At 44.1% G+C, this 25,552-nt stretch overlaps 1 protein-coding gene across 1 annotated transcript in view; it reads right to left on the bottom strand.

The window, feature by feature from the left end:
* The window catches only part of DBP (D-box binding PAR bZIP transcription factor), an 84,422-nt gene that overhangs the window by 54,530 nt on the left and 4,340 nt on the right, over positions 1 to 25,552 (bottom strand). The window contains exon 2 of the mRNA XM_073602697.1: positions 7,536 to 7,865. Within this exon, the coding sequence (XP_073458798.1) occupies positions 7,536 to 7,865 (330 nt within the window). The remainder of the gene's footprint in view (positions 1 to 7,535; positions 7,866 to 25,552) is intronic.

Below are 25,552 nucleotides of genomic sequence, written 5' to 3'. Positions count from 1 at the left end.
CCCTGATTGGGCAAAGGCAGGGCGCAGTAAATAGCTGGTTGTTATGGAGCGGGCCTGGAAGCCCACCGCAGCATTCTTAACGGTCGATGAGTCATCAGAAATCAATCGGCTTTACCACTGACAGAAAAAAAAAAAAAAAAAACACGGTATGGGGTCCCCCCAAAATCCATACCAGACCCTTAGCCAAGCATATGGGGGGGGGGGGGGAAGAATGACGATGAGCAAGCACCCCCCTCTCCTGAACCATACCGGGCCATATGCTTTCAACATGGGGGTAGGGGTGTGCTTTAGGGGGCACTCTACCACCCCTGCATAATGCACCTTGTCCCCATGTTGATTTAGACATGGGCCTAATCCTGCGGGAAGGGGGCCCAAAAGGAACCTGCTTGCTCAGTGGGGGGGGGGGGGATCTCTCTTCTGATCCGCATGGAGTAGGTGGATGACAGGTCACAGTCCTGCGCTCCTCTATGGGGCAAATGAATAGAAACTGACCGATCAGGTCCACCTGAAAAACTGACAGGTGGACCCAATTGGGCAGTCCATGTGAAAGGGGCCTATATAAGCTCTACTGAGGTAAATTCATCACTTACCAGCTGAAAAACAGGGAAGACTACTTGCCCGCCTGCCCTGTTCTCTCCTATTCCAGGTCGGTTGTCACAGCCTTAAGCGGTTTTGACCTTGCCAGCATAAAAGGTTTCCTTTGGGCTATGTCCTTGAGCAAAATTTGATCAGTCTAAAGTTTGTCCGGAATTTATTTTAACAACAAGCCTTTTTACAAAGTACAACTGACGGGCATTGGTTAAATGTTTAAAGCTGAACTCCAGATTTTCATACACTTTACAGAATTAGTTTGGGCCAAGGTGATCATGCCTACAATGATCCTTGGCCTACACGGAGATACACTGTGTGGCAAAGAGCCCCTGCATGCCTCCAACACAAATGGGCTTTTGTAACTAACCCCTCCTTACTCAAAAACCTAGGATTTGGGTTCCCTGCACAGAAAACGGCAACATTTCAGCCTGGCACAGAATGGCAACCTGGTTACGTGTTTGTGGCTGGAGCTAAACTCCAAATAAGAAATAGGTTTGGTGTTTCTCCCCCCTCACTCTTTATTTGCCAAAGGAAAAGAAGTTCCTTCCACACTGTGCAACTGGATGTAATTACTGGTAACCCTTTCAGGTTTTTTAGCATTGCATCATACAGTGATATAACCAAGTGCAATACAAATCAACGGTAAACCTGTAAAGTAACAGATTGGAGAGGGGACAGGCTACACCTGACAATCAGGGATACAAACATGTCGCCACAATTTTTGCTGACAAAACTTTTGACAAAGTTACTGACTAAACACTTTTTTTTTTTTTAGCACAGGAACTCCTATTACATACTAAAATCAATACTGATACATAGTAAACACAATGTGAAAGTTACAAAATACCACCAGCAAGGAAATTGCCTTCTTTTATAGCTAAAAACCCAAAGGATGAGTCTACTCGTTCTATACTCTGCACACATATGCCGCAGTCCTTGTACCCACAACAAAACCCTTCAATTTCTGTACCGCAAGTGACGGTCAAACAAACTTCAAGACAAATGATCTGTTTTTATAAAAATGGCTCTTCCATTACATACACTTTCCTACACAGATTGTAGACATACAGCTAACACTTTGGTCGGGTTCACATCTACTGCTTTTTAGTGCATTTTTTATTATCCATTGTAGCTTGCTCACATACATTTTTATTATGCAATGTGGTGCAATGAGTTTTAATACACATTGTCATGTTGTTTTGGTTTGGCCAAGGATTGAATTCCTGCAGTGACATCATTGTTGTGGACTTTGGAAGGATCTACTTAGAGGAGCAGAAAAGAAACTATCCCCTATGGTGGACTTTAAAGGCACATATGGATATAATTGAAAGAGTAGAGAGTATTTGTAGTACAAAAAATTATTTATTCATGATTAAACATAGTAGCTAAAATTATGCATATGAAAATATGAAAAGATGGAATGTCTAGACAGTTCATGATATTGTCACCATATTTGTGAGAAAGAAAACATATGAAGTCCTTGGGTGCAAGAGAACTTCATATAAGTTTTCTTTCTCACAAATATGGTGACAATATCATGAACGGTCTAGACATTCCATCTTTTCATATTTTCATATGCATAATTTTAGTTACTATGTTTAATCATGAATAAATAATTTTTTGTACTACAAATACTCTCTATACTCTTTCAATTACCGTATATCTATGTGTGCCTTTAAAGTCCACCATAAGGGATATTTTCTTTTCTGCTTCTAGTACTGGATGTGGCACTATATTGGCATAATATTACCATTCTGCTCTTTGTCTACTTAGAGGAGCCAACAATGCATTAAAAAAGCATTATATTTGCATTTTCACTTTTTGTCCTAGACTTCTAAGCGTTAGAGCACAAAAATCCACAGAAAAGTGGACATGCATTATACAGCCCATAAAGGTGAACAACTCACTTGGGTAACACGTCTTCCTGTGACACATCCATGGTTTTGAGTTCCCAACATGCCCACAACGTAAATGCGTTAACAGGACTGTGTTTTAAACTACCTTAAAAGCAGTTGTAAACCGCTGGACGTTTTTTTTTTTTTTTTTGTTATCCTGCAAGGTAATCTCAATGTTAAACTTACCTTAAAACAAACCTCTTCCAGCGCCAAGATGTCAGAGCTGTAGGTGCTCCCATCTTCACCCATCTTGCTACCTGGGTTCACGGACTCCAGCTCTGTGACTGGCTTGAGCGGTGATGACGTCACTCCAGAGCATGCGTGTGGGAGCTGCCAGTTACGGTACAGGGCTCTGAAGGAATGGCATGGGTGGCCGTTCCTTTAGAGTGCATGCGCCAGTGATGTCGATGGCTGCATATACACTAAACATATCCTAAAACGGTGCCAGTTTAGGAGATAGTTACACTACCTATAGGCAAGCCTTATTGTAGGCTTACCTATAGGTAAAAGTTAGTGATGGAAGTTTACTTCCACTTTAAAGTGGTTCGTAAACCCTTACATATACGCAGAGAAGTGACTGGCTTAGGTGATACACAGATGAAACAAACCCTCCTAAATACATTGTACCAGTTTATCTGCAGTCTTCCCTGCTCTTAAAAAGAGAAGTTCACTTTTTTTGGAGCCTGGAAAGCACTGCACCAGTGATCAGCAGATTGCTGGAGCCATGCAGGTCTCCTGCAGACTGTCAGTGTAAACTGTCTGCCCACACATCGTACGGCCAGGCAGTGTCACACTGACAGGAAGACTCAACAGCACCGTGGTAGATCATTGAGAACTACAAGCTGACATTTGGAATTTTTTTTTTTTTACTCACCTCTAAATGCCTGTTGCTATGGGGTCCCTCGTACTCTGCCTCTTTCAGTGCCTGGGCTGGTGACATCACTTCCCCTCGGCACAGGTAGGGCTCAGCTCTGCTCCCTCCCTCTTGTCAATCATCTGGGACCCATTACAGGTCCCAAATGACTGAGCGGCCAATCACGGTGCGCGGCGCCGCTCGCGCATGCAGTGGGTGCCCAGCTGTGAAGCCACAGCCCGGCGCCCACAGTTGCAATGCCGGCGCCGCCGAACAGAGGGGGAGACGAGCAAGGCTTCGATCCCCTGCATTGCTGGACCCTGGGACAGGTAAGTGTCCAATTAAAAGTCAGCAGCTGCAGTATTTGTAGCTGCTGACTTAATTTTTTTTTTTTTTTTTAATGGGAACTCCTCTTTAAGAACTCGGTTAAAAATTGAGAGAGGTGAAAATAAGACCCCTTTCACACTGAGGTGCTTACAGGCGTTACAGTGCTAAAAATAGTGCCTGTAAAGAGCCGCTCCTGTCTTTCCAGTGTGAGAGCCCGAGTGCTTTCACACTGGAGCGGTGCGCTTGCAGGACATTAAAAAAACTCCTGCAGGCAGCATCTTTGGAGCGGTGTATACACTGCTCCTAAACCGTTCTCTGCTCATTGAACTGAATGGGCACCGCCGCAGAACCGCCGGCAAAGCGCCGCTTTGTGGGTCGATTTAACCCTTTTTCGGCCGCTAGCGGGGGTTGAGACAGCCCTGCTAGCAGCCGAATAGCGCTGCTAAAACGACGGTAAAGCGGCACTAAAAATAGCGCCGCTTTACCACTGATGCCCGCACCACCCCAGTGTAAAAGGGCTCTAAAAGAAAGCCTTAAAAAAGAAAATGAATGCAGCCATCACATCTATGAAATGGTAAGCTGCAATATAATAAATATTTGCCTTTGGGTTTAATTTGGCTTTAAATACCAGAAACTGTTGAGACACTTTGGTCAGGACTATATATTGAACATACAACTGGCTCCAGCCTATCTGCTGGCTGCTGATTTCACGAACGCATTTTTCTGTTCATGGGCCTTCACAGACAGGCGTAAATAGGATCATTTTTACTAAGGCCAGCCATACACCATATGAACTTCTTTCAGGAAGGAATTTGCACAATTCGCCCATCAACACAGATAGTACTGATCAGGAATTGTTTTCTCCCGGCGGGAGGGGGGGGTGGGGGTATTCTGTGATCATCACTAGTGGCTATAGCAGCTGCTAGCGATAATCGCAAGAGAATCCCAACAGGCTGGTTGTACCCATGTTGATAAATTGATTAACTTGGTACCTTCAGCCTGCCCATTAATGATTTGAACCATGTATGGCCGGCCTAACTATCTAATACAGATACTGACAGTTGGCAACCCTTCTCCCAACTCTATGGACTTCTAGTGAAAAAGCTCCCATTGTGGTCATCCTCCTTCTGTAGTAATCTTTTGAAGATTGTAATAGCAAAAATACAATAATTCTGTTGCAAACTTTCTTGCCTGGAGATCTTGCCAGGAACTGCACTTCCAGTGTTAATTTCGGCAACAAAAATATTTTCGTCTGTAAAATGAACACTATTTTAGTCGACTAAAACAATTCAGATGATTAAAATATGACAAACTAAAATAGCATTTTAGTCAAAAGACTAGGACTACAGCTTCCTATTTTAGGTTGACACATCTGTCAGCTTGGATGTGGTTCTACAGGTTACTGTGCTTACAATGAACATACTATAAAAGCAAGAATGGCTGTAACCCCATCAGAATAATCCTGGAGTTGAGCACAGAAGAGGAAGAAGCAAAATCCAGGGTTCATGTCAAAAGGTTTATTATACCAGAGCACATTGGGCAAACCCAAAAAAATGTTCTGAAGCATTTCCAAACATAAATGAAATGGAAGGTAGTGTGCTCTGTAAAATCAATCTGACGCAGGTCAAACTTGCAAGGGGTTTTAACCCAAACAGCATCTTTAGAAGTCCATAGATCGACTGAAAAACAGTATATGCAACCTTCATATAGTGATCGCCTTAAGCATTGGGCACCAACCAGGTAAAGTACAGTATATGTGAACCATCACCTTGTAAAAATAGAATGAAAGGCAAAACATTTGTGAATACAAACATTTTAAATACTCTTTTTCACATGCCCTCTGTTCTCAGCTGCATAAGGAGCTCAGGGAGCTAGGGGAGGAGAAAAAGCAGCACACTGGTCTTCCCAGTAAATGGCTGTGCAGGAAAGGGGGGGGGGGGGCGTATCAGAACAAGCCTGATCATTGGAGGAGAGCAGCTAGAAAATCAAGCACACTGTGCCCTCATGCCTAGTGTGATCAATTTTTAATAGGAAAGCACCTGGATTGTCAGGAACACCAGGGATTTCACACAAAGATAACAGGAGAGATTAAAAAAAAATATGTATGCATGTATAAAATATATATTACACATATACACACACAAATATGAAATGCTGAGTTTACACATTCTTTATTATGAAAGCTACAATCTTTTTCTATAGCAAGCTGATCTGGACAAATGACTTGTATCACATTTTACGTTTAGCACATCGTTTTTGTATTGCTTAATAACTCAACAGTACAAAAGAGTACAAGTCATCCAAAAGTAGCATTTCAACCTATTAAGCCATAATGGCTCTCTGTCAAGCCTGGAGTCCAACTACCTGGTCCTAGTTTTTCAAGCATTAAATCAATACCACCAATCAAAAGACCTGAGCCAAAAGCTGCAAGTGAGCAGCACCCATTGCAGTCATAGCAGCCAAAAGTGCTCTGGAGTCCAAAAGAGCTTTAATACCTTGCAGCTAGCAATCCGACGATTTTGTGTTTCATTCAAAAGTAGAGTTAGGCTGGCCATAGAAGGTTTGAATCTTGGCTGGTTTAGCAGGAACTGGCCGAAATTCGAACAACGTATGGGCAGGCTGAATGTACCAAGTTGACTGATCAATCAGCTTGGGTACAATCTGCCTGCTGAATTTTTTTTGCAATTATCCCAAGCGGCTGCTACCAATAATCAAAAATAATAATCACCAATAATATCTCGGCAGGAGGGATTCACTTGTCAGCACCGCCTGTTGATGGGGCAATTGTGTGAATTTCATTCCTGCAACCCGTGATTGCAGGAAATAAATTTGAACTGTCTATGGTGTGCCTTAAACGATTATCTACATTTCTAAAAATACATGGCAGATAGCTGATCCAGGGATTTATCTAACTGCCATCAGAGGTCAGGAAGTAAATCAGACCACGCTTTAGAAGAGGTTTTTTTTTTTAAACCTTCCTTTGGATTAACTCTTAATATTTCATACATAGCTATTAAAATAGAAGTAAACTTCCATCTTTTCCTTTTACCTATAGGCAAGCCTATAATAAGGCTTACCTATAGGCAAGCCTATAATAAGGCTTACCTATAGGTAGTGTAAATATCTTCTAAATATGCACCAATTAGGAGATATTTAGTGTACATGCAGCCAGTGAAATTAATGGCGCACACGCTCTGAAGGTACGGCCACCTATGCCGTTTCTTCAGAGCCCAATGATGACATTGCGCCTCCGGCCAGTCACAGAGCCGGAGTCTGCGAACCCGGAAGCAAGACGGATTAAGATTAAAGCGCCTGCAGTGCTGATATCTAACATAATGTGCTAGTATGCAATGCATACTAGCACATTATGCCTTTACCTTACAGGTAAAGAGAGAAAAAAACAAAAAACACAAACACACCACGTCCAGCAGTTTACAACCGCTTTAAAGTTTACGTGAAGGCAAAAAACTTCACTGTTTCAGTTTGTATAGAGTAGGGAATGGTTAAGATTGTCAAAAGCTGTCTTTTTTTACTGTACTTTATTTTTTCTTGCTGTCCATGTCCTTTCACAGTTTTCCCTTCACTTTTCTGTCCTAGAGACACAACGGGAACATAGATGAAATTTCTTCAATATGAAGGAAAAATCCAACTTAAAAAAGGCAGTTGTCACCAACACGTGTTCCAAGGTTTCCCCTCCCCTCCTGTTCCTGAGACAGAGCCAACATTTTAGATTTCTCATCGATCACAGGGCAAACAAAAAGGGTTTAACACTTCTTTTTTGCAAAACTAAAAGTTTGGGCTTTACATCTACTTCAATTGATATACAACACAATAGCCTAGTTTTTATGCTATTACAAAATAGGAGGTACCTTCTTTGCTGCTTGGATGTTCAAATTCACTGCCAATCATGCTTTGCTCAGGAGAAGAACAAGCAGAGGTAGAGGAGGCGCAGGATGCTGGTCGGCTGAGGTCAACGACTGACTGGTTCGATGGAGGTGGTGTCAAGTTGGCTGGTGAAAAAGGCTGGTGAGGTGGGCTTGGTGGGAGGCCATTTTCCAACAGGAACTCATCAAGGTCAACATATTCTATCTCATTGTATGGCAAAGTGCGCTCCCACAGAAGTGATCCTAGGAATGCACAGTGAGGACGAGATCCGGCCATTTCATCTTCCAGTTTTCTCTCCTTATCCTTCATGATACCTTCAAGACAAAGATTTTTTAGTTAGTATCATATGTAGGCATGGCTTTAAATAAGTGGAACAACGCTTTACATTTTTTCTTGGCAGTAATGGGTCGAACGATGACTAAAGTCTGAAGGAAAACAGCTATAACTTCCATACTATACTAGAAATTGAGATTCATATCGCCATTGGGCAGCAGCTCTGGAATATAGAAAATCCAACATCTGGATGTGGCCATTTATAAAATGCTTAAACAAAATTGGAGAGGAGAGCAAGTTGGTGTCCACAGAGACTAATCAATTCCCAAAGGGTAAATGATCAAACCTAATTGGTCATTACAGTAATGGGCAGCAACTCCATTGTCTCCCGGTTTTCTTACCTAAGCATATACCCACTTGATTGTACATGGATTTTGGCAATTTATAAAGTCTTCCTGCTACTTTTCCCTAAGAATTTGACAGTGATCCTGAAGTGTACCAAAAAAAAAAAAAGTTTGTCTAAGTTTTGGAAGAATGTATGAAGGTTTAGAACCTCTGATTACGGTCACTGTGATAGGAAGTGGGGACCTTAGAGAGACTGCCTTTCAATTCCTGGTGTGGCTCAAGTAAAAGAAAAAAAAAAAAATCAGTTTTGATATAACGCCTAAAAAGGTGGCCATAGATGGATTAAGATTGTCGGTTCAGCCAGTTCTGAATGGAAATATTGGGGAATTTCCCTTAACCAGCAGCTGCAGCCAATCGGTGTGTCATTATCAAAACACATTGTCCTAGAGGGACACTTCGCTTTTTTTGGATGGAGGCAACAGTTTTGTTTTGTCCCTCATTCAGCCCACTGGCTGATCAAAGTAGCTAGAAAGAAAATATCTTGATTCCCCCATCAACACTGACTGAATCCCCCACTGGGAGACCAGTGGTTATTGCAAGTGGCTATAACAGCCGCTTACAATAATCACATGTAAAATCCAAAAGGCTAGTTGTACCCAAGTTGATTGATCGATTGATGAACTTGGGTACTTTCAGCCTGCTCATACATGGTTCGAATCTCGGCCTGTTCCTGCTGAACTGACCGAGATTCAAACTGTCTATGGCCGCTTTTAGCAAGAGTAAAGTCTACATCATGAGAAGCAGTCCTGTATTCAAGAGACAATGATGACCAGCATTCCTCACCAACCCTAAACCCTACTGAATTTCCCTCACTAGGGACTGGTCCGGCTAGTTATTGGTTTGGACAGTGAAGGACTGATTCTGGCTACTACTGGCAAGTAGTCTAAGCAATCTGAATGCAAATTTTTTTGGCGATAGCATCAAGATGGCCCATTGTTTTCCTTTAAAAAAAAAAATAAAGTGTAAAAAGGGCTTTTTTAATTTTGATCTGAAGCCGCATTTGGGAAGATTTTCTCTTCCTTTCGGTTCCTTTGACACCAGGAAAAGCAAAGAGGGAAGCAATAACCCTTTCCTACTGTACAAAAAACAGGTGTTTCTATTGGAGATGTCCCATCAATTCCTGTCCCGATGGCAAGTGAGAGGATATCTCCCTAACTGGGCCATAGACCACAATAAAAACTCGCTCAAATCCTCCCCCACTTTATTTGAAACAAAATAGAATTTTTTGGCCGGATGTTGTCTTTAAACCATCTTTTAACTTTTTATAATTTTTTATTTTAAATGGAAGTCTGAGAAGGATCTGTCTCTAAGATTGTATATTTTGTTTTTATTTGCCCCATTTTGGTGCAGTGTTTTAACTACTGATTTCTTTTTGAGCTAAATTTTCTGCTGACCAGAAAAAAAAAAAAAAATTGAGTTTTTTTCTCCAAGACTGTGCATGCACAGTGAGAAGAAAAGCACTATGTTCACCAGTCTTTATAAATAAGCTCCTCTGTCTTACCTCCTGCACAAGTCTATTGTTTCTATGCAAATTCAACAAAAGTAAATAGTCATTGTTTAGGCATGTAATCAATTACTCAAGAATGCTTGGACACTGCACACGAACCACCGCCTTTTTACATAACAAGGTTTATGCCACTCTACACATTTCTTTGTCTAGAATACCATACAGTCTGGGCTTACAGGAGCAGGGGAGGCTCAATCACAATGCAGGTACTATGAAGGTCAAAAGGCAAAACAAAGATTTCCATTGGAATGAGTGTTCGGTGCTTCACTGATCTGTATTTTATGTTTGCTAATGGATGATAGAATTGTGTATTTGTATTCCGTGTCAATAAACTCTTCTCTGTACTTTATACTGTACTTCTACAGTAAAGTGCTTTGAATCCCTAACTCCTATTTCCTCCCTTTTGGCCTCTTAAATATACAATTGGAAGCGTTTTGGTATATCTATTTAATAAATGTATAAAACGTTCTGCTGATCCTGCCAGAGATCCAGTGTGGTCCTTTTCCCTGTGCACTCTGCAGCCTTATCGGCCCTACCCAAGTCACTTCTTGTTTTAGGACATTGGTCTCCAAACTGTAGCTGGTTGAGGCCTTTTGCTTTCCTTTATCCAGACCTTAGGGCACTATTCCTCCCTCTGACACCAACAATGGGGAACTATTCCTTCCATTGACACCAAAGGTGGAGAGATGGAGCACGGTTCATCCCACTGATACAAGGCACTATACCCCCACTGACACCAACAATGGGGCACTATACCTCCTACTGACAACAAAGATGGAGCACTAGTCATCCCACTAACACTGCAGTTGGGGTACTATTCTTCCCACTGACACCAATGATGGGGATTATTCCTCCCATTAATACCAATAAGGGGGCACTATTCCTCCCACTGACACCCATGATGAGGCACTATTCCTCCCAATAATTGGGTGCAATGCCTCCTACTAATACCAACAATGGGGCACTATTACTCCTGCTGACACCAATAATGGCGGTTATTGTTCTGCCCACTAATACCAATGATGGGGCGCTATTCCTCCCACTAATACTGACGATGGGGCACCATTCCTCTCACTGACACCAATAATGGGGGGTTTTTGTTCTTCCCACTAATACCAATAATGGAGCACTACTACTCCCACTAATACCAATGTTGGAACACCACTACTCCCACTGATGGGGCAGTATTTCCCCTACCACATCACCCACCCACCCCAATACCAACAATGGGGTACTATTCCTCCCAGTGACAACAACAACAACAATGGAAATTATTCCTTTCGATAATACCAATGATGAGGCACTGCTCCTTCTCCTACTGCCCACAGGTAGAATTATGCAATTTATTTCCCCCACTCTGATCACCAAAACTGAGGCATTTTCTACTCCCAGTGGTCACAATCTGGCCCTCTTAAAGTCTGAAGGACAGTAAACATTGCCTAGAAAGTGTGGAAACCCCTGTTCTAGGTTGACAATGCTGTTCCTCTAGAGATGCAGTAGAATGAGTGAGAAATGTCACTCTAGAACAGGACATGCATCACAGGATTAACTGCGGAAAAAGAATAAAAAAAAAAAAAAAAAAAAAAGAAAAAAGCCAGACAAAAATAAAAAAATGAAACAAAACAAATGCAGCCATCATATCTAAGGACTGGTGAGCTGCAATAATATCAAATGTTTGCACTTGAGTTTAAATGATAGAATTTTATTTATATGGCTTCCAAACCTTACTTGATAGAAGTCAGCTACCACTGACGACCTCTTCTAAAAAAATAAATAAATAAAAAGACAAATCGTTTGGCTGTCATGCTGATCCTCTGAATTTATTTGTTTCTGCATCACGAACCTGGAACACGTAAGCAAATCAGCAGGTTCTGCTTTTATGATACATGATTGTTCTGGGTCAGCAAGAAAAACACACAAGAGATAATACTGGCCATGTGATTTGACTTGGTTTCACTTAATTTATCTACAATCGCGACATACTGCATCAAATCCTAGTCATACACAAAGTCAGAATTAGCGGTCATGCCAAGAGCCTTTTACTTAATTCTGACCATTGTATACAAAAATGGGTTCCAATTGAAACGTGATATTATTTCTGAAAAATGATCTATGAATAGAGAAGGCAAACCCTTCATTCATTCATTCATAGATCACGTTTCATTGATGGAAGCAATGCAATGTCTTCTATAAATGGAGGTGGGCAGAAAGCGTTGGGCATAGTTGGCACTTCTGATAAATGCATAGGATAGGCATCTTAGAACTATTAACCACTGAAGCACTGGAAGATTAGCGCAGCACGGATTGTGGGGGTAGAGGGTGGAAGATTCTAAACTAAATCTATAGCCAGTAGTACAAGTACTGTCACTTGTGCTGCTTTTTTTATTTAACATTTTTTGACTAAAAACTTTGGCTTCAAAGAGGATCTTCACTCCAAAAGTCAAATTATGCGCACCTGGATCCAGCCCCCTCCTCCCACAATTTTTTTTTTTTTTGTAAAGCAAAATTCTAGGAATTCAGCACTTTTGTAAAAAGTGAAGACAAACTATGAGTCAAGTCCAAGGAGGTGCATGACATCTCTTGGGCTTATCTCCATTTAGATCTGAGTTTTATTGCACATCCAGAAGAGAGCGACTTTCCTCCAATCAGCTGTCACAGTGTATGCCAAGACTACACTCTTACTGCTTAGCTGGACTGGGACAACAATTCGGCCCTGGACTTCATCCAGACCAGCCCACTTTAATTTTGCAAACACACACAAAAACAGTATATAAACTAAACGCAGTTGCGCAAAAAAAACATAAGTAAAAACATTCCACTATTAGGCATAGCCACACCAGTGCCCATTAATGCAGCCATATCAGTGCCCAACCAGGGCAGCCTCATAAGTGCCCATTAATGTTAGTTCCCCCCCCCCCCCCAGTACCTGGTCTGCACAGCTTCTTCTACCTAGGTTCCGGGTGCAGTGCTTGTCCTGCAGGTGGTTTCTCTGGAGGAAACGGGGGGGGGGGGGGTGAGGTGAGTGGACGGGGACTCCCAAATCCTGTCCACCAATCAGCTAATCCCTGACTCCCGCTTCTCCGAGTCTCCCCCATGTTCAGTGGGGGCCAGGGGACAGAAAGTGGACCATTTCATCACTTTTGGCTTTAAGTGGATTGATTTGTAGCAGCGCTCCCGGTTGGCTCCAGTGTATGGATATAGCACAGGCTGGCCTTCAACTGTGTACTGTGCTGCTGCAGATTAATTCGCCCAAAGCCGAAAGTGATGAAATAGCCCGCTTTCTGTCCCCCGGCTCCCACTGAACACAGGGGGTCCGGAGAAGTTTTTTTTCTAAACAGCTGCACAGCAGGAGATTAGCTTATTGGTGGACAGGGATTGGAAGTCTCCGCCAGCTCTACCTCCGCTGTCACTGAAACATCGGCCCACTGGAAAACTCCCGGTAGTCCTGATGGCTGGTACATGCCTGCCTACTGCTGAATGAGGAAGTAAAAATTCTGACACAATGTAAGAATTCTAAAGAATATAGCAAGCTGAAGGCAGCGTATATACACACACATGTAAAACTTATGTAGGGAGATTTGTTTCATCCCTGTGTATCATCTGAGGCTGTTCACTTTACTGGGTATATGTGAGGGTTTACATCCACTTTAAAGTGGTTGAAGGCAGAAGATTTTTTTTATCTTAATGCTTTCTATGCATTAAGATAAAAAACCTTCAATGTGCAGCAGTAGCTCTCCTCAGCCACGCTAATACCTGAGCCCCATCTCGATCCAGCAATGTAGCACGAGAGCCTCGGGTGTCCGGGACTCTCCCTCCTGATTGGTTGTGAGACAGCAGTGGGGCCATTGGCAGTGAGCCAATGAGGAGAGAGAGGAGGCAGGGCCGAGCCGCGGCCACACAGAGCAGGGGCTTGGCTCGGGTGCCCCCCTAGCAAGCTGCTTGCTGTGGGGGCACTCAGCAGGACGGAGGAGCCAGAAGCACTGGCAAAAGACTCAAGGAGGCGAGGATCCAGGCTGCTCTGTGCAAAACCACTGCACAGAGAAAGCAAGGATAAGGCCCCTTTCACACGGACGGATAGAATTGTGCTTTTAGCTGCGGATTTTCTAGTTTTCTACCGCAGCTAAAAGCACACAATGCTTTCCTATGGCCCCATTCACACACTGCGTTTAGCTGCGATTTAGTGCGGATAGAAAAAATAGAATTGACTGCGTCCAGGAGCAATTTAACGCAGCTATCAGCACATAACTGCAGGTAATCGCAGTGTACCATTTCTCCTGCGGATAGCAGCAGCAACAAGGAAAGAAAAGCAACAGGAAGCACATCAGAAATGGCAAGAATGTTCCAAACGCAGGTAATCTCACTGTACAAATGCAGCTGATCGCAGTGCCTGGAGTCTTGAATTTCACAGAACATATTATATGCTTTTAAGGCGCCTTTCACACGGACGGCTGTTCTGCCGCAGTTAAAAGCATATGATATGTTCTGTGAAATTCAAGACTCCAGACACTACGATCAGCTGCATTTGTACAGTGAGATTACCTGCGTTTACGTGCATTTACATGCAGCTGCGTTTAGAACATTCTTACCATTTCTGATGTGCTTCCTGTTGCTTTTCTTTCCTTGTTGCCGCGCTATCCGCAGGAGAAATAGTTACACTGTGATTACCTGCAGTTATGTGCAGATAGCTGCGCTAAATCTCTCCTGGACGCAGTCAATTCTATTTTTTCTATCCGCACTGAACCGCATGTAACAAAATCGCATCTAAACACAGTGTGTGAATGGGGCCATAGGAAAGCATTGTGTGCTTTTAGCTGCGGTAGAAAACTAGAAAATCCGCAGCTAAAAGCACCATTCTATCCGTCCGTGTGAAAGGGGCCTAACTGCGGCAGAACAGCCGTCCGTGTAAAAGGCGCCTAACAGGGTGGGCTAAATACCTTTTTTTCATATCACCGATGTGCGGTCACATCTCCGCCTGCCGCTCTCCTTCCCACATCTAAGGACTACAGCCGGAAGTTCACGTGTGCGCACATCCACAATATGAAAAAAGGCATTTGGCTGCAGAATTTAAAAAAAAAAATAAAATAAATCACACACTGTAGTACACCTCGTTATTGCAGAGGGGCTGGCAGGAATTGGAATCACTAACTTCTTCAAGATGAAATAGCGGTAGGAGGGGGCTCACTACTCAGACTCCTGAGCTGACAGGAAGAGGGAGAAAGGAGAGCAGTGGGATGACGGAGGCACAAACTGACCACGGTATCATGGATCAGCAACTATGGATTACCGTAGTCAGCCTACTAAGGGGGGCACAGGAACAGGCAGGATCAACCAGGTATATTACAACATAGAAAGGGACAAATGACACCACAGAAGCACTATGCTGTTAAACTCACTCTAAAGGAACAGGATCTTTTTTTTTGTAGGGGTTACAACCACTTTCAGTGCATATGCGCACATGTCGGACAATAAAAAATGGTGGCGCTAGTGGAGGGGACGGGCCATGATTAAGGGGACTGAAGTTCCCCTTTATTCTGTATTACAAACCTATCACTTACAAGTTTAGCAGATAAGGGCAGCGCATAGAATAAGCATTTGATGGTATGTTCTATGTCTATTTTAGATACAAATAACACAGGGGAGCCCTTTAAAAAATTAAAAACTAAAAGTAGAATTGTTAACATTGCCGTTTTAAATGTTCCTTTAATGACGGTCATTTATTTTTCATCCTGTTATCGGCTTTCTCATTGAAGTAGTATGCATCATTCTTATTACAAGCATACTAGTGTAAACAGGACTCTAATTAGGTCTGCTAGGCACATAACAATCACCACATGGTCTCTCTTGTAAATACTTAGCACTACACGTGCTGCATCAGTTCATCCAATCAGATGTCAGGCAGGCTGGACGCAGCTCCCAGCTCACCTGGAATGCTCCCTACCTACGCCCTTCCCTCCACAGCTCATGGGCAGCGCTCCATGTTATTGTGCAATGCCGCTCGCTCGGAAACGCCAAATGCTGGGAGATGGGCAGATCCATGCCTATTAATATTTCATGCAAACTTCCTAAACCAGAGTCAGATGCCTGAAAGGACATTATAAATGTAAGATTCCATTAATGTCTCCCAAGTGCCGGCAGCAACTACTACCAATTAGAGTGCGCCAGTTACCTACAGAGGGGGAAGAGGACTTCTAAGCAAAATAAAAGGCTGTAGAAACCAATAGAATTGTTAGCTTAAATATTGCTTTAATCCAATAAAAGAGAAATTGAATTCGGATTGGTTGTGGATGCTTGTTGCATACCGTCATTGCGTATTTCATAATGTTTTAAATTAGGTCATTATCCAACAATGCCACATAAAATTATAACCCATCATCCTCATTATGGAAGAAAAATTAATAGGAATTAAATTTAAAGCTCCAGAAATTCGCTTTTTTTTTTTTTTTTTTAAGCTCACATTGGTCCAGCATATTTCTATCTTACTCCTTTATGTTTCACATCCGGAGGGCCCCCGGGGGTGCAGAAAGTCACTGTAGTAGCCTGTGCTGCATACAGTCAGTGCCCGTCTCTTCCGTGGTGTTGCTCGAGAGACTTGTGATCTGTATACGTAACACAGGGGTCGCCCACTGTGCACCTCCATCATTTAGAGAAGGTCTTTTTTTTTTTTTCCCCAATAAACACAAGACGTTCTCTGATTGTACTAGGTGGGGGATTGTGATGCCATCCTCCCTTCCACCCCATACAAATCAGAGAACATATTCCATTCTTACATCCCAGAATTCATTTTTTTGCTCTGCTGATCTATATCTATCTTTTTTTTTTTTTTTCTCTCTCTCTATATCTTTTTTTTTATGAAATATTCACCTTGGAAAGAAGACCTCCAGCGCTGTAAAGTCACCTGCTGAGAAGGCCGACATGTTCCCCCGTGTCTTTCTTCCGGGTTCGCGAGCTCTGGCTATGTGATTGGCCGGAGCTGTGATGACATCACTCCTGTGCATGCGCGTAGGAGTGTCTGGTTCCGGCACAAAGCTCTGAAGTTCCAGCAAGGCATACCGGACCTTCAGAGTGCATGTGCCAGCGAGGTCACTGGCTGCATGCAGAGTGAATATCACCTAAATGGTACACAATTAGTAGATATTCATTTTACCTAGAGGTTAAACTTTTTATAGGCTTACCTGTAGGTAAAAATTACCAAAAGGGGTTTACAACCGCTTGAATTCTCAGCTTTTACTTCCACTTCCTGTTCTAGAGTGACACCACATCCACATCGTGAACAGATACCAGAATTGCGGGTTCCGCTCGAGGCTCTGATAGGTCCTCTTCTGTAATCAATTTCTGGGAGTGCAGGCAAGGATGGAGCTCCAAATGCCGCTCGAGGCTCCGACAGGTCCTCTTTTGTAAATCGCCCAATGGGAGTGCAGCCAGGCACGGAGCTCGTCCCACCAGCAAATGTCGATACAAGGAAAAAAGTCCTACAAGCCACACAGCACTACAAAAGCCTGCAGGAAGAGGGGCCGAGCTGCCCAGTGTGTCGATGGAGACACAGAGCCGGCTCGGAAGCAAGCCTGCACGAGTATTCCCCCCCCCACAAGCAGCCTTCTTATGGGGGAACTCAGCAGGGAGGAGGGGCCAGGAGAACTGGCAGGGGATCCGAGAAGAGGCGGATTGGGGCTGCTCTGTGCAAGACTATTGCACAGAGCAGAAAAGTATGACTTTTCTTAAAGTCACTTTGAGAAGACACCTAAATAGAATTGCATTTCTCAAACCAGAGTTTACTATTAAAGTGATTGTAAAGTCTGGTTTTTCTTTTCTATAAAAATAACAAACATGTTACGTTATATTTACCTGCCCTGTTGCAATGGATTTGCACAGAGCAGCCCCAATCCTCCTCTTCTCGGGTCCCTCTTCTGTGCTCCTGGCCTCTCCCTCCTGTTGTGTGCCCCCACAGGAAACAGCTTGCTATGGGGGCACCCGAGCCGAGTCACAGCTTCGTGTGTCCATTCAGACACAGAGCTGTGGCCCAACCTTGCCCCCTCTTTCTTCTGATTGGCTGACTGATTTTGACCGACAGCAGCAGGAGCCAATTGCGCCGCTGCTGTTTCTCAGCCAAACAGAAGGGAGATTCTCAGATGGCCGAGAGACTCGTGGACATCGCTGGACAGAGATGGGGCTCAGGTAAGTATTGGGGGGGCTGCACACAGAATACTTTATCTTAATGCACTACATTAAGATTAAAAACCTTCTGACTTTAGAACCCCTTTAAAAAGGTCTCTAAACAAATAAATTATCCAATATTATATGTAGTTTCGACATGCCTTAGGGCCTGTGGTTGGGGAGTGGTAAAACACACAGTTTAGCCTTTTTTTTCTACTCCAGCCCCCCCCCTCCCATACCCCAACCTCTTCCCCTTAAGCTGCAAATGCAGCAGATGGTCTCAACGGGGGGGGGGGGGGGGGGGGCGCACCTGAACGACTTCATGGACTTGTGTCTTTTTTCAACCTCACCTACTATGTAACTATAATGAGCAGATGGGGGTGTACCCATGCTGCAGCCACAATGCTGCAGCCACATGGCACAGCCAAAATGATCCACCTGTCATGTTTAGTGGACAGTACTGCCCACTGAATGTGACCCACTCAACTGATGTGAGTTTTGTGGAGGGCCACCCTAAAAAAAAAAAAAAAATAATTTGCATGAAAAATCCTAAACAAAATTAAAAAAAAAAAATTTTAAACTTACCTAAACCCTTGTTGCTAGGCAGTCTTGGTAATCTGCCTCTTTCTATTCCGTGGCGTGTTCTGCTCCTCGGTGAGCGGTCCCGTTGCCTTCTGGGAACTGTGTGTGTTCCCAGAAAACCACGGGGCCATTCACAGAGCGCCGCACGTGCGTTCGCAGTAGGAAACTGGCAGTGAAGCCGTAAGGCTCCACTGCCTGTTTCCCTTAGTTAGGATGGCGGTGCCGGGACCCGAGGGATGGGTCGGCCTCGGGCGGCCGACATCGCGAGCACCCAGGACAGGTAAGTCTACTTATTTAAAGTCAGCAGCTACAGTGTTTGTAGCTGCTGACTTTAAAAAAAAAAAAATTTCGCTGGCCGGAATCCCGCTTTAAGGTGATAAAACTGGTGGCAAGGACCTCTCCCCCTATCAAACACCCTCTGAAAAGCAATCCACTGCAGATCGCTCTTCAGGGGGTGACACCAGTGCAAACAAGTCCTAAAGGCGAATTCCACCTTTTGTCACATGTTTTATTTTAGGGTGTAACATGGTGCCATTCCCTAGCACACACACACAGTGGGGACAGAAAGTATTCAGACCCCCTTAAATGTTTCACTCTGTTATATTGCAGCCATTTGCTAAAATCATTTAAGTTCATTTTTTTCCCATTAATGTACACACAGCACCCCATATTGACAGAACCCTTCCTAGAGCTGGCCGTCCGGCCAAACTGAGCTATCAGGGGAGAAGAGCCTTGGTGAGAGTTACCTCTCTCACCAAGGCTCTTCTCCCCTGATAGCTCAGTTTGGCCGGACGGCCAGCTCTAGGAAGGGTTCTGAACCCAAAGATCAATGTGGCTGAGCTCCAGAGATGCAGTCGGGAGATGGGAGAAAGTTGTAGAACATCAACCATCACTGCAGCCCTCCACCAGTTGGGGTTTTATGCCAGAGTGGCCAGACGGAAGCCTCTCCTCAGTGCAAGACACATGAAAGCCCGCATGGAGTTTGCTAAAAAAAACACCTGAAGGACTCCCAAGATGGTGAGAAATAAGATTCTCTGGTCTGATGAGACCAAGATAGAACTTGTCGGCCTTAATTCTAAGCGGTATGTGTGGAGAAAACCAGGCACTGCTCATCACCTGTCCAATACAGTCCCAACAGTGAAGCATGGTGGTGTGGGGGTGTTTTTTACCTGCAAGGACAGGACGACTGGTTGCAATCGAGGGAAAGATGAATGCGGCCAAGTACAGGGATATCCTGGTCGAAAACCTTCTCCAGAGTGCTCAGGACCTCAGACTGGGCCGAAGGTTTACCTTCCAACAAGACAATGACCCTAGGCACACAGATAAAATAACGAAGGAGTGGCTTCACAACAACTCCGTGACTGTTCTTGAATGGCCCAGCCAGAGCCCTGACTTAAACCCAATTGAGCATCTCTGGAGAGACCTAAAAATGGCTGTCCACCAACGTTTACCATCCAACCTGACAGAACTGGAGAGGATCTGCAAGGAAGAATGGCAGAGGATCCTCAAATCCAGGTGTGAAAAACTTGTTGCATCTTTCCCAAAAAGACTCATGGCTGTATTAGATCAAAAGGGTGCTTCTACTAAATACTGAGCAAAGGGTCTGAATACTTAGGACCATGTGATATTTCAGTTTTTCTTTTTTAATAAATCTGCAAAAATGTCAACAATTCTGTGTTTTTCTACCAATATGGGGTGCTGTGTGTACATTAATGAGGAAATAAAATGAACTTAAATGATTTTAGCAAATGGCTGCAATATAACAAAGTGAAAAATTTAAGGGGGTCTGAATACTTTCCGGTCCATATAATATACTGTATTTATTGGCGTATAACATGCACTTTTTCACCCTGAAAATCGGGTGCAAATAGCGTGTGCGTGTTATATGCCAATACTTCAATTTTAGCTGCCTCGGAGGAGACAGGGAGGGGGGCGGGACGAGTGCCGTCTGATTACATACAGAATCTCTTGTTTACTTGGCGGCCTCTGTAATAGTAAGTTCCGTCTGCAGGGCCGCCATTGGACCACTGTTCTGTCTATCATAGGAGATTCTCACTGTATGTAATCTGTCGGTGCTTGTCCCGCCCCCCTCCCTGTCCCCTCTAGGCTGCAGATGGGCATCGATCAGACTGCACTGATGGCAGTGGTGAGGCTCCTGTATTGATGGCAATGGTGAGGCTGCTGCATTCATGGCAATGGTGAGGCTGCATTGATGTGGACTGATGAGGCTTCATTGATGGCATCTGTGAGGCTGCAGATGGGCATTGATCAGGCTGCAGATGGGCACTGACCCTTATATTGCTTCAAAGTTCCTTATTTAAAATTTATTTTTTTTCCTGAAACTTCCCTCTTAAAATTAATGTGCGTGTTATACGCCAATACTAATTTATATATATATATATATATATATATATATATATATATATATATATATATATATATATATGTATGTATGTATGTATGTATGTATGTATGTATGTATGTATGTATGTATGTATGTATGTATGTATGTATGTATGTATGTATGTATGTATGTATGTATGTATATATATATATATATATATATATATATATATATATATATATATATATATATATATATATATATATATATATATATATATATATATATATATATATATATATATATATATATATACACACATATACATACATACATACATACATACATACATACATACATACATACATACATACATACATATACTTTACCTGCACAGCTGCATCATCATTCACACATCCATCCACAGGATCTATGAATGGAAAGGGTCTGCAGGAGCCTGTGCATTGCACATGCCACCCGCCAATCTTGGTTGCATTGCTTTGCAGCCTCAAATGCAAAAAAAAGAAAAAGAAATTTATCAAATGCACATTTTTATTTTTTGCAATATGGCTGCATAGGATAAGTGCACTTTAAAACAAAGCACACTTATCCTATATGCCCCTTTTCCCTTACCGAACCCAACCCCCTTAATCTCCTGTCCCTATTACTTAGACAGTACGGACTACAGGGATTCTAATGGGTCAGCACAGTCACATGGACGGGACGGTGCGGTCCAATCACAAGCTGTCTATCCTGTATTTCCACTAGATGACTCAGGGCCAATGAGTGACCCTCTCTGTGCAGTGCTTATGGGACAGATCTGAGGGATTTAGATTGGTCAGTGCCGGCACAGAGCAAGGCTCTGATCCATCCCAGAAGCACAGAGTAGAGGGAGAAGAGTGAAGATTTCACTGGACTGCTGCATTGGCTGTGTGAGCACTGACAGCTGAGCACTCATGGGAGGTAAGTACAATGGAGAACGGGGAGGTGGGGAGCCTGGACCGGGTTAGTTCACTTTTCAGTAAAAGGTTAACTAATGTATATATCCACATTCACAGTAATGAACGGTTTAAACTTACATAGGTCTTATGCTAGAATTATTGCTCTCACTCGAACAATCGCAGCAATACCTCACGTGTGACAGATAGACAGGCATTTTTTTACACTGTCCCTTTGAAAAAAAAAAAAAATTATTCTGATCACTTATTGCGGTCAGAAGGAATGTCAAGTAGTGAAAGTAAAAGGGAGGGACAGGTACTCTTTATGGAAAGATCTGGGTCTATAAGACCCCCAAATCCCTCCTTTTAACTTAAAAGTATTCAAAACCAAAGTTTGGCTGTCTTGAATACTATTATTTTTAATTTGGCGCCTTAAAGTCTTCTATAAACCGGAAGTGATGTCATGACAGCGCTTCCAGGCTACTAGATCCAAGACCCGATCGAAGCCGATTCCGGCTTCATTCGGGTCTCCGGTAGACATGTCGGCTGGTTGCTTGGGCCTCCCGGTGGGATAGGAGAGCCGTGGAAGGCAGCGGGAGACATTCCCTCCCACTGCTTGGGAGAACAGCCGAGTGGCTTTTTTAGCTGCATCAGTTATCCCAAGAAAGCCAACCGCCGGCTCTAAAAAAAACAGTACCCGGGTGATGTGTGCAGCTGCATGCATCGCCCCGATACAGCCCCTTTAATCCGAAACCGTATATTTGCATACCATCGGCGTGAAGGGGTTAAACAAGCTGCTAGCAGCTTGCTTAATGTGGCAATCAGCACTAGGACACTAGTTCTGGTGACCTTGGGGTCCCCAAGGGATTCCCCCAATTTGCAGGGATTTCCTCTCACTTCCTGTTTTGGCTAAGGGACAGGAAGTAAAGGTAAATCCCCCCCAATGGGGAGCGGATGGCAAAAAATTAAACCAACAGGAGTTATAACCCTCCCTTACGCTATCCAAAAATGAAAAAAAAAGTTTTGCCTATAGTTCTACGTTAGGACCTGTGTTCAACATTTACAAACTGGAGCTGAATGATGCTTTAAAGCTTCAACAAAGCTTTCTGTGCACACTGCTCTTCTACAAGCTGAAGCTGATGTGGAACTGGCCTAAAGCTGAATTCTAGTTATGGCAATTATTAGATAGTTCCCAGTGTCCATCTTGGGCCAATGTGTGCCATACCTGGCTGATCACCCTGAAAGCTGAAAAACACTGTGGTAAGCACTGCTTGCACTTCGCTTCGGGGTCCCATGCTCTGCTGCACTTTGAACACAGGAGGTCGCTCACTCGACACAGGCGCCATTCAAGGAACACTTCACATTTTCTCAATGAATGTACCATTGCCATGTGTTGCATCTCCAAAAAAGGGGTTAGGTACGGTTTTGGTCATACTGACGTGCATTGGCAACTTATTCAAAATAATGCTTGTGAGAACCTGGCCTAAAGGTCTAGTTAGATCTGTGCGTTTACTAAACATTATCACAACCTACATCATAGGCTATGCTCACTTTTTTAAATTAAAAAGCTGCACTTTTGTATTCCAACCAGATTCCCCGCTGCTAACCCCAGTCAGTGTAATGCCCTGCACACTAGAAAATCGCACTACACAGGTCATGTTCCATGTTCATGCACACAGTGGAGAGCGACCGCCAGGGGGCTGCGCTGACCAATGAAACGCTCTTCATCTCGTGCAGGGACAGCATCCCGGAAGAGCAATCAATGACAGCTTCCTATTGCAGCACTGTGACGGCACATATAGCACAGAAAGGCTGACAGTTACAAGCATGACTCCCAAAGGCAGAGGCATGATGGGACTTGTAGTTCCAGAACAGCTGGAGGGCCACAGGGTGGACACCCATCTGTTACATGGGCAGCGGGGGAATGTGATCATCATGGAGAGGAGCAACGGGCACCGGGGAATTAGGATGGATGCTGGGAACTATGTCACCTTTTTATTGGATCCTGTCTAAATTGTCCCTAGGATGTATGAATGTGAGTTAGGGACCTTAGATTGTAAGCTGTGAATGTACAATGTATATGTAAAGCGCTCGTAAATTGATACAAGTACCTGAAATTAAATAAAATAATAATAATAATAATAATAATAATAATAATAATAATAATAATAATACTACATTTTCCATGAAAAGGTGAACGTGGCCTTTAATGCATAGAACTAGGTTGGAATGGCCCCGCAACACACATTCCTGCGCACAACGCATTTGCATCATCACACATTGAAATGCAGATATGAGCCATCTGAGCACTGCGCTGGAAAACAAGGTGCAGCTACATTTTTCATGCAACAGAAATGGGCATGTTAATGCAACGTGGCGCAACAAAAGCGCATGTGTTAATGCAATAGGCCTACCAGGGAAATTCTAACTATTCTATAAAATACCACATAGTACAGAGCTATACACAATAATACAGAATGGTGAATTCATTACAAATATGAAAGAAATAGACGCAAGTGAAGCCGGGATGAAATGAGCAATATACAGCAATCTAATCTCTGCACTGGCAATACAATGGGAGAGTCTATGGAGTGACCTTTGCCATTATCAGCTGTGAGTACAGGAAGGTGGACTGTATACAGACATACATCTCATAGGAGTCATCCGGACTCACTACTAACACACTGCTAGGTCTCATTCTCAGCCGGGGTTCCTCCCCCCCACAGGTTGCTCGGGGTTCCTCCCCCCCCACAGGTTGCTCGGGGTTCCCCCCCCCCCACAGGTTGCTCGGGGTTCCTCCCCCCCCCACAGGTTGCTCGGGGTTCCTCCCCCCCCACAGGTTGCTCGGGGTTCCTCCCCCCCCACAGGTTGCTCGGGGTTCCTCCCCCCCCACAGGTTGCTCGGGGTTCCTCCCCCCCCACAGGTTGCTCGGGGTTCCTCCCCCCCACAGGTTGCTCGGGGTTCCTCCCCCCCACAGGTTGCTCGGGGTTCCTCCCCCCACAGGTTGCTCGGGGTTCCTCCCCCCACAGGTTGCTCGGGGTTCCTCCCCCCACAGGTTGCTCGGGGTTCCTCCAGCTGTGGCTGACCTCCCATCTAATGGTTCCTGCACACTTCTGGGGCCAAAACCACTTGGCAGAGCCAATGACACCAGAGATCCTTTAGGCTGCCTGTAAGATGGGCATTTCTCTGACCAATGTACTGCTGTGGGGGGGGGGGCATTCTCCACCAATATACTGGGGTAAGGAAGGTAACCTTCTCACTGACCACCAATGTACTGTGGGGGCGAGTTCCTGTACTGATCACCAATGTATGGGGGGAGGGGGGCATACTTCTCACACTGACCACCAATGTAAAGGGGATAGGCGTTCTTCACTGACCATCAATGTACCTGTGGGAGTGAGGGAGGCAATGTACTGGGGGAAGGAAGGCATCCTTCTCACAGACGGACCACCAATGTACTGGGGGAAGGAAGGCATCCTTCTCACAGACGGACCACCAATGTACTGGGGGAAGGAAGGCATCCTTCTCACAGACGGACCACCAATGTACTGGGGGAAGGAAGGCATCCTTCTCACAGACGGACCACTAATGTAATGGGGGAAGGAAGGCATCCTTCTCACAGACGGACCACCAATGTACTGGGGGAAGGAAGGCATCCTTCTCACAGACGGACCACTAATGTAATGGGGAAGGAAGACATCCTTCTCACAGACGGACCACTAATGTAATGGGGGAAGGAAGGCATCCTTCTCAGACTGACCACCAATGTACTGGGGGAAGGAAGGCATCCTTCTCAGACTG

The sequence above is a fragment of the Aquarana catesbeiana genome, linkage group LG10, assembly GCF_042186555.1.
Source record: "Aquarana catesbeiana isolate 2022-GZ linkage group LG10, ASM4218655v1, whole genome shotgun sequence".
Classification (NCBI taxonomy): domain Eukaryota; kingdom Metazoa; phylum Chordata; class Amphibia; order Anura; family Ranidae; genus Aquarana; species Aquarana catesbeiana.
The sequence above is the reverse complement of the archived record's forward strand: the minus strand, read 5'-3'. Positions and strand labels throughout refer to the sequence as shown.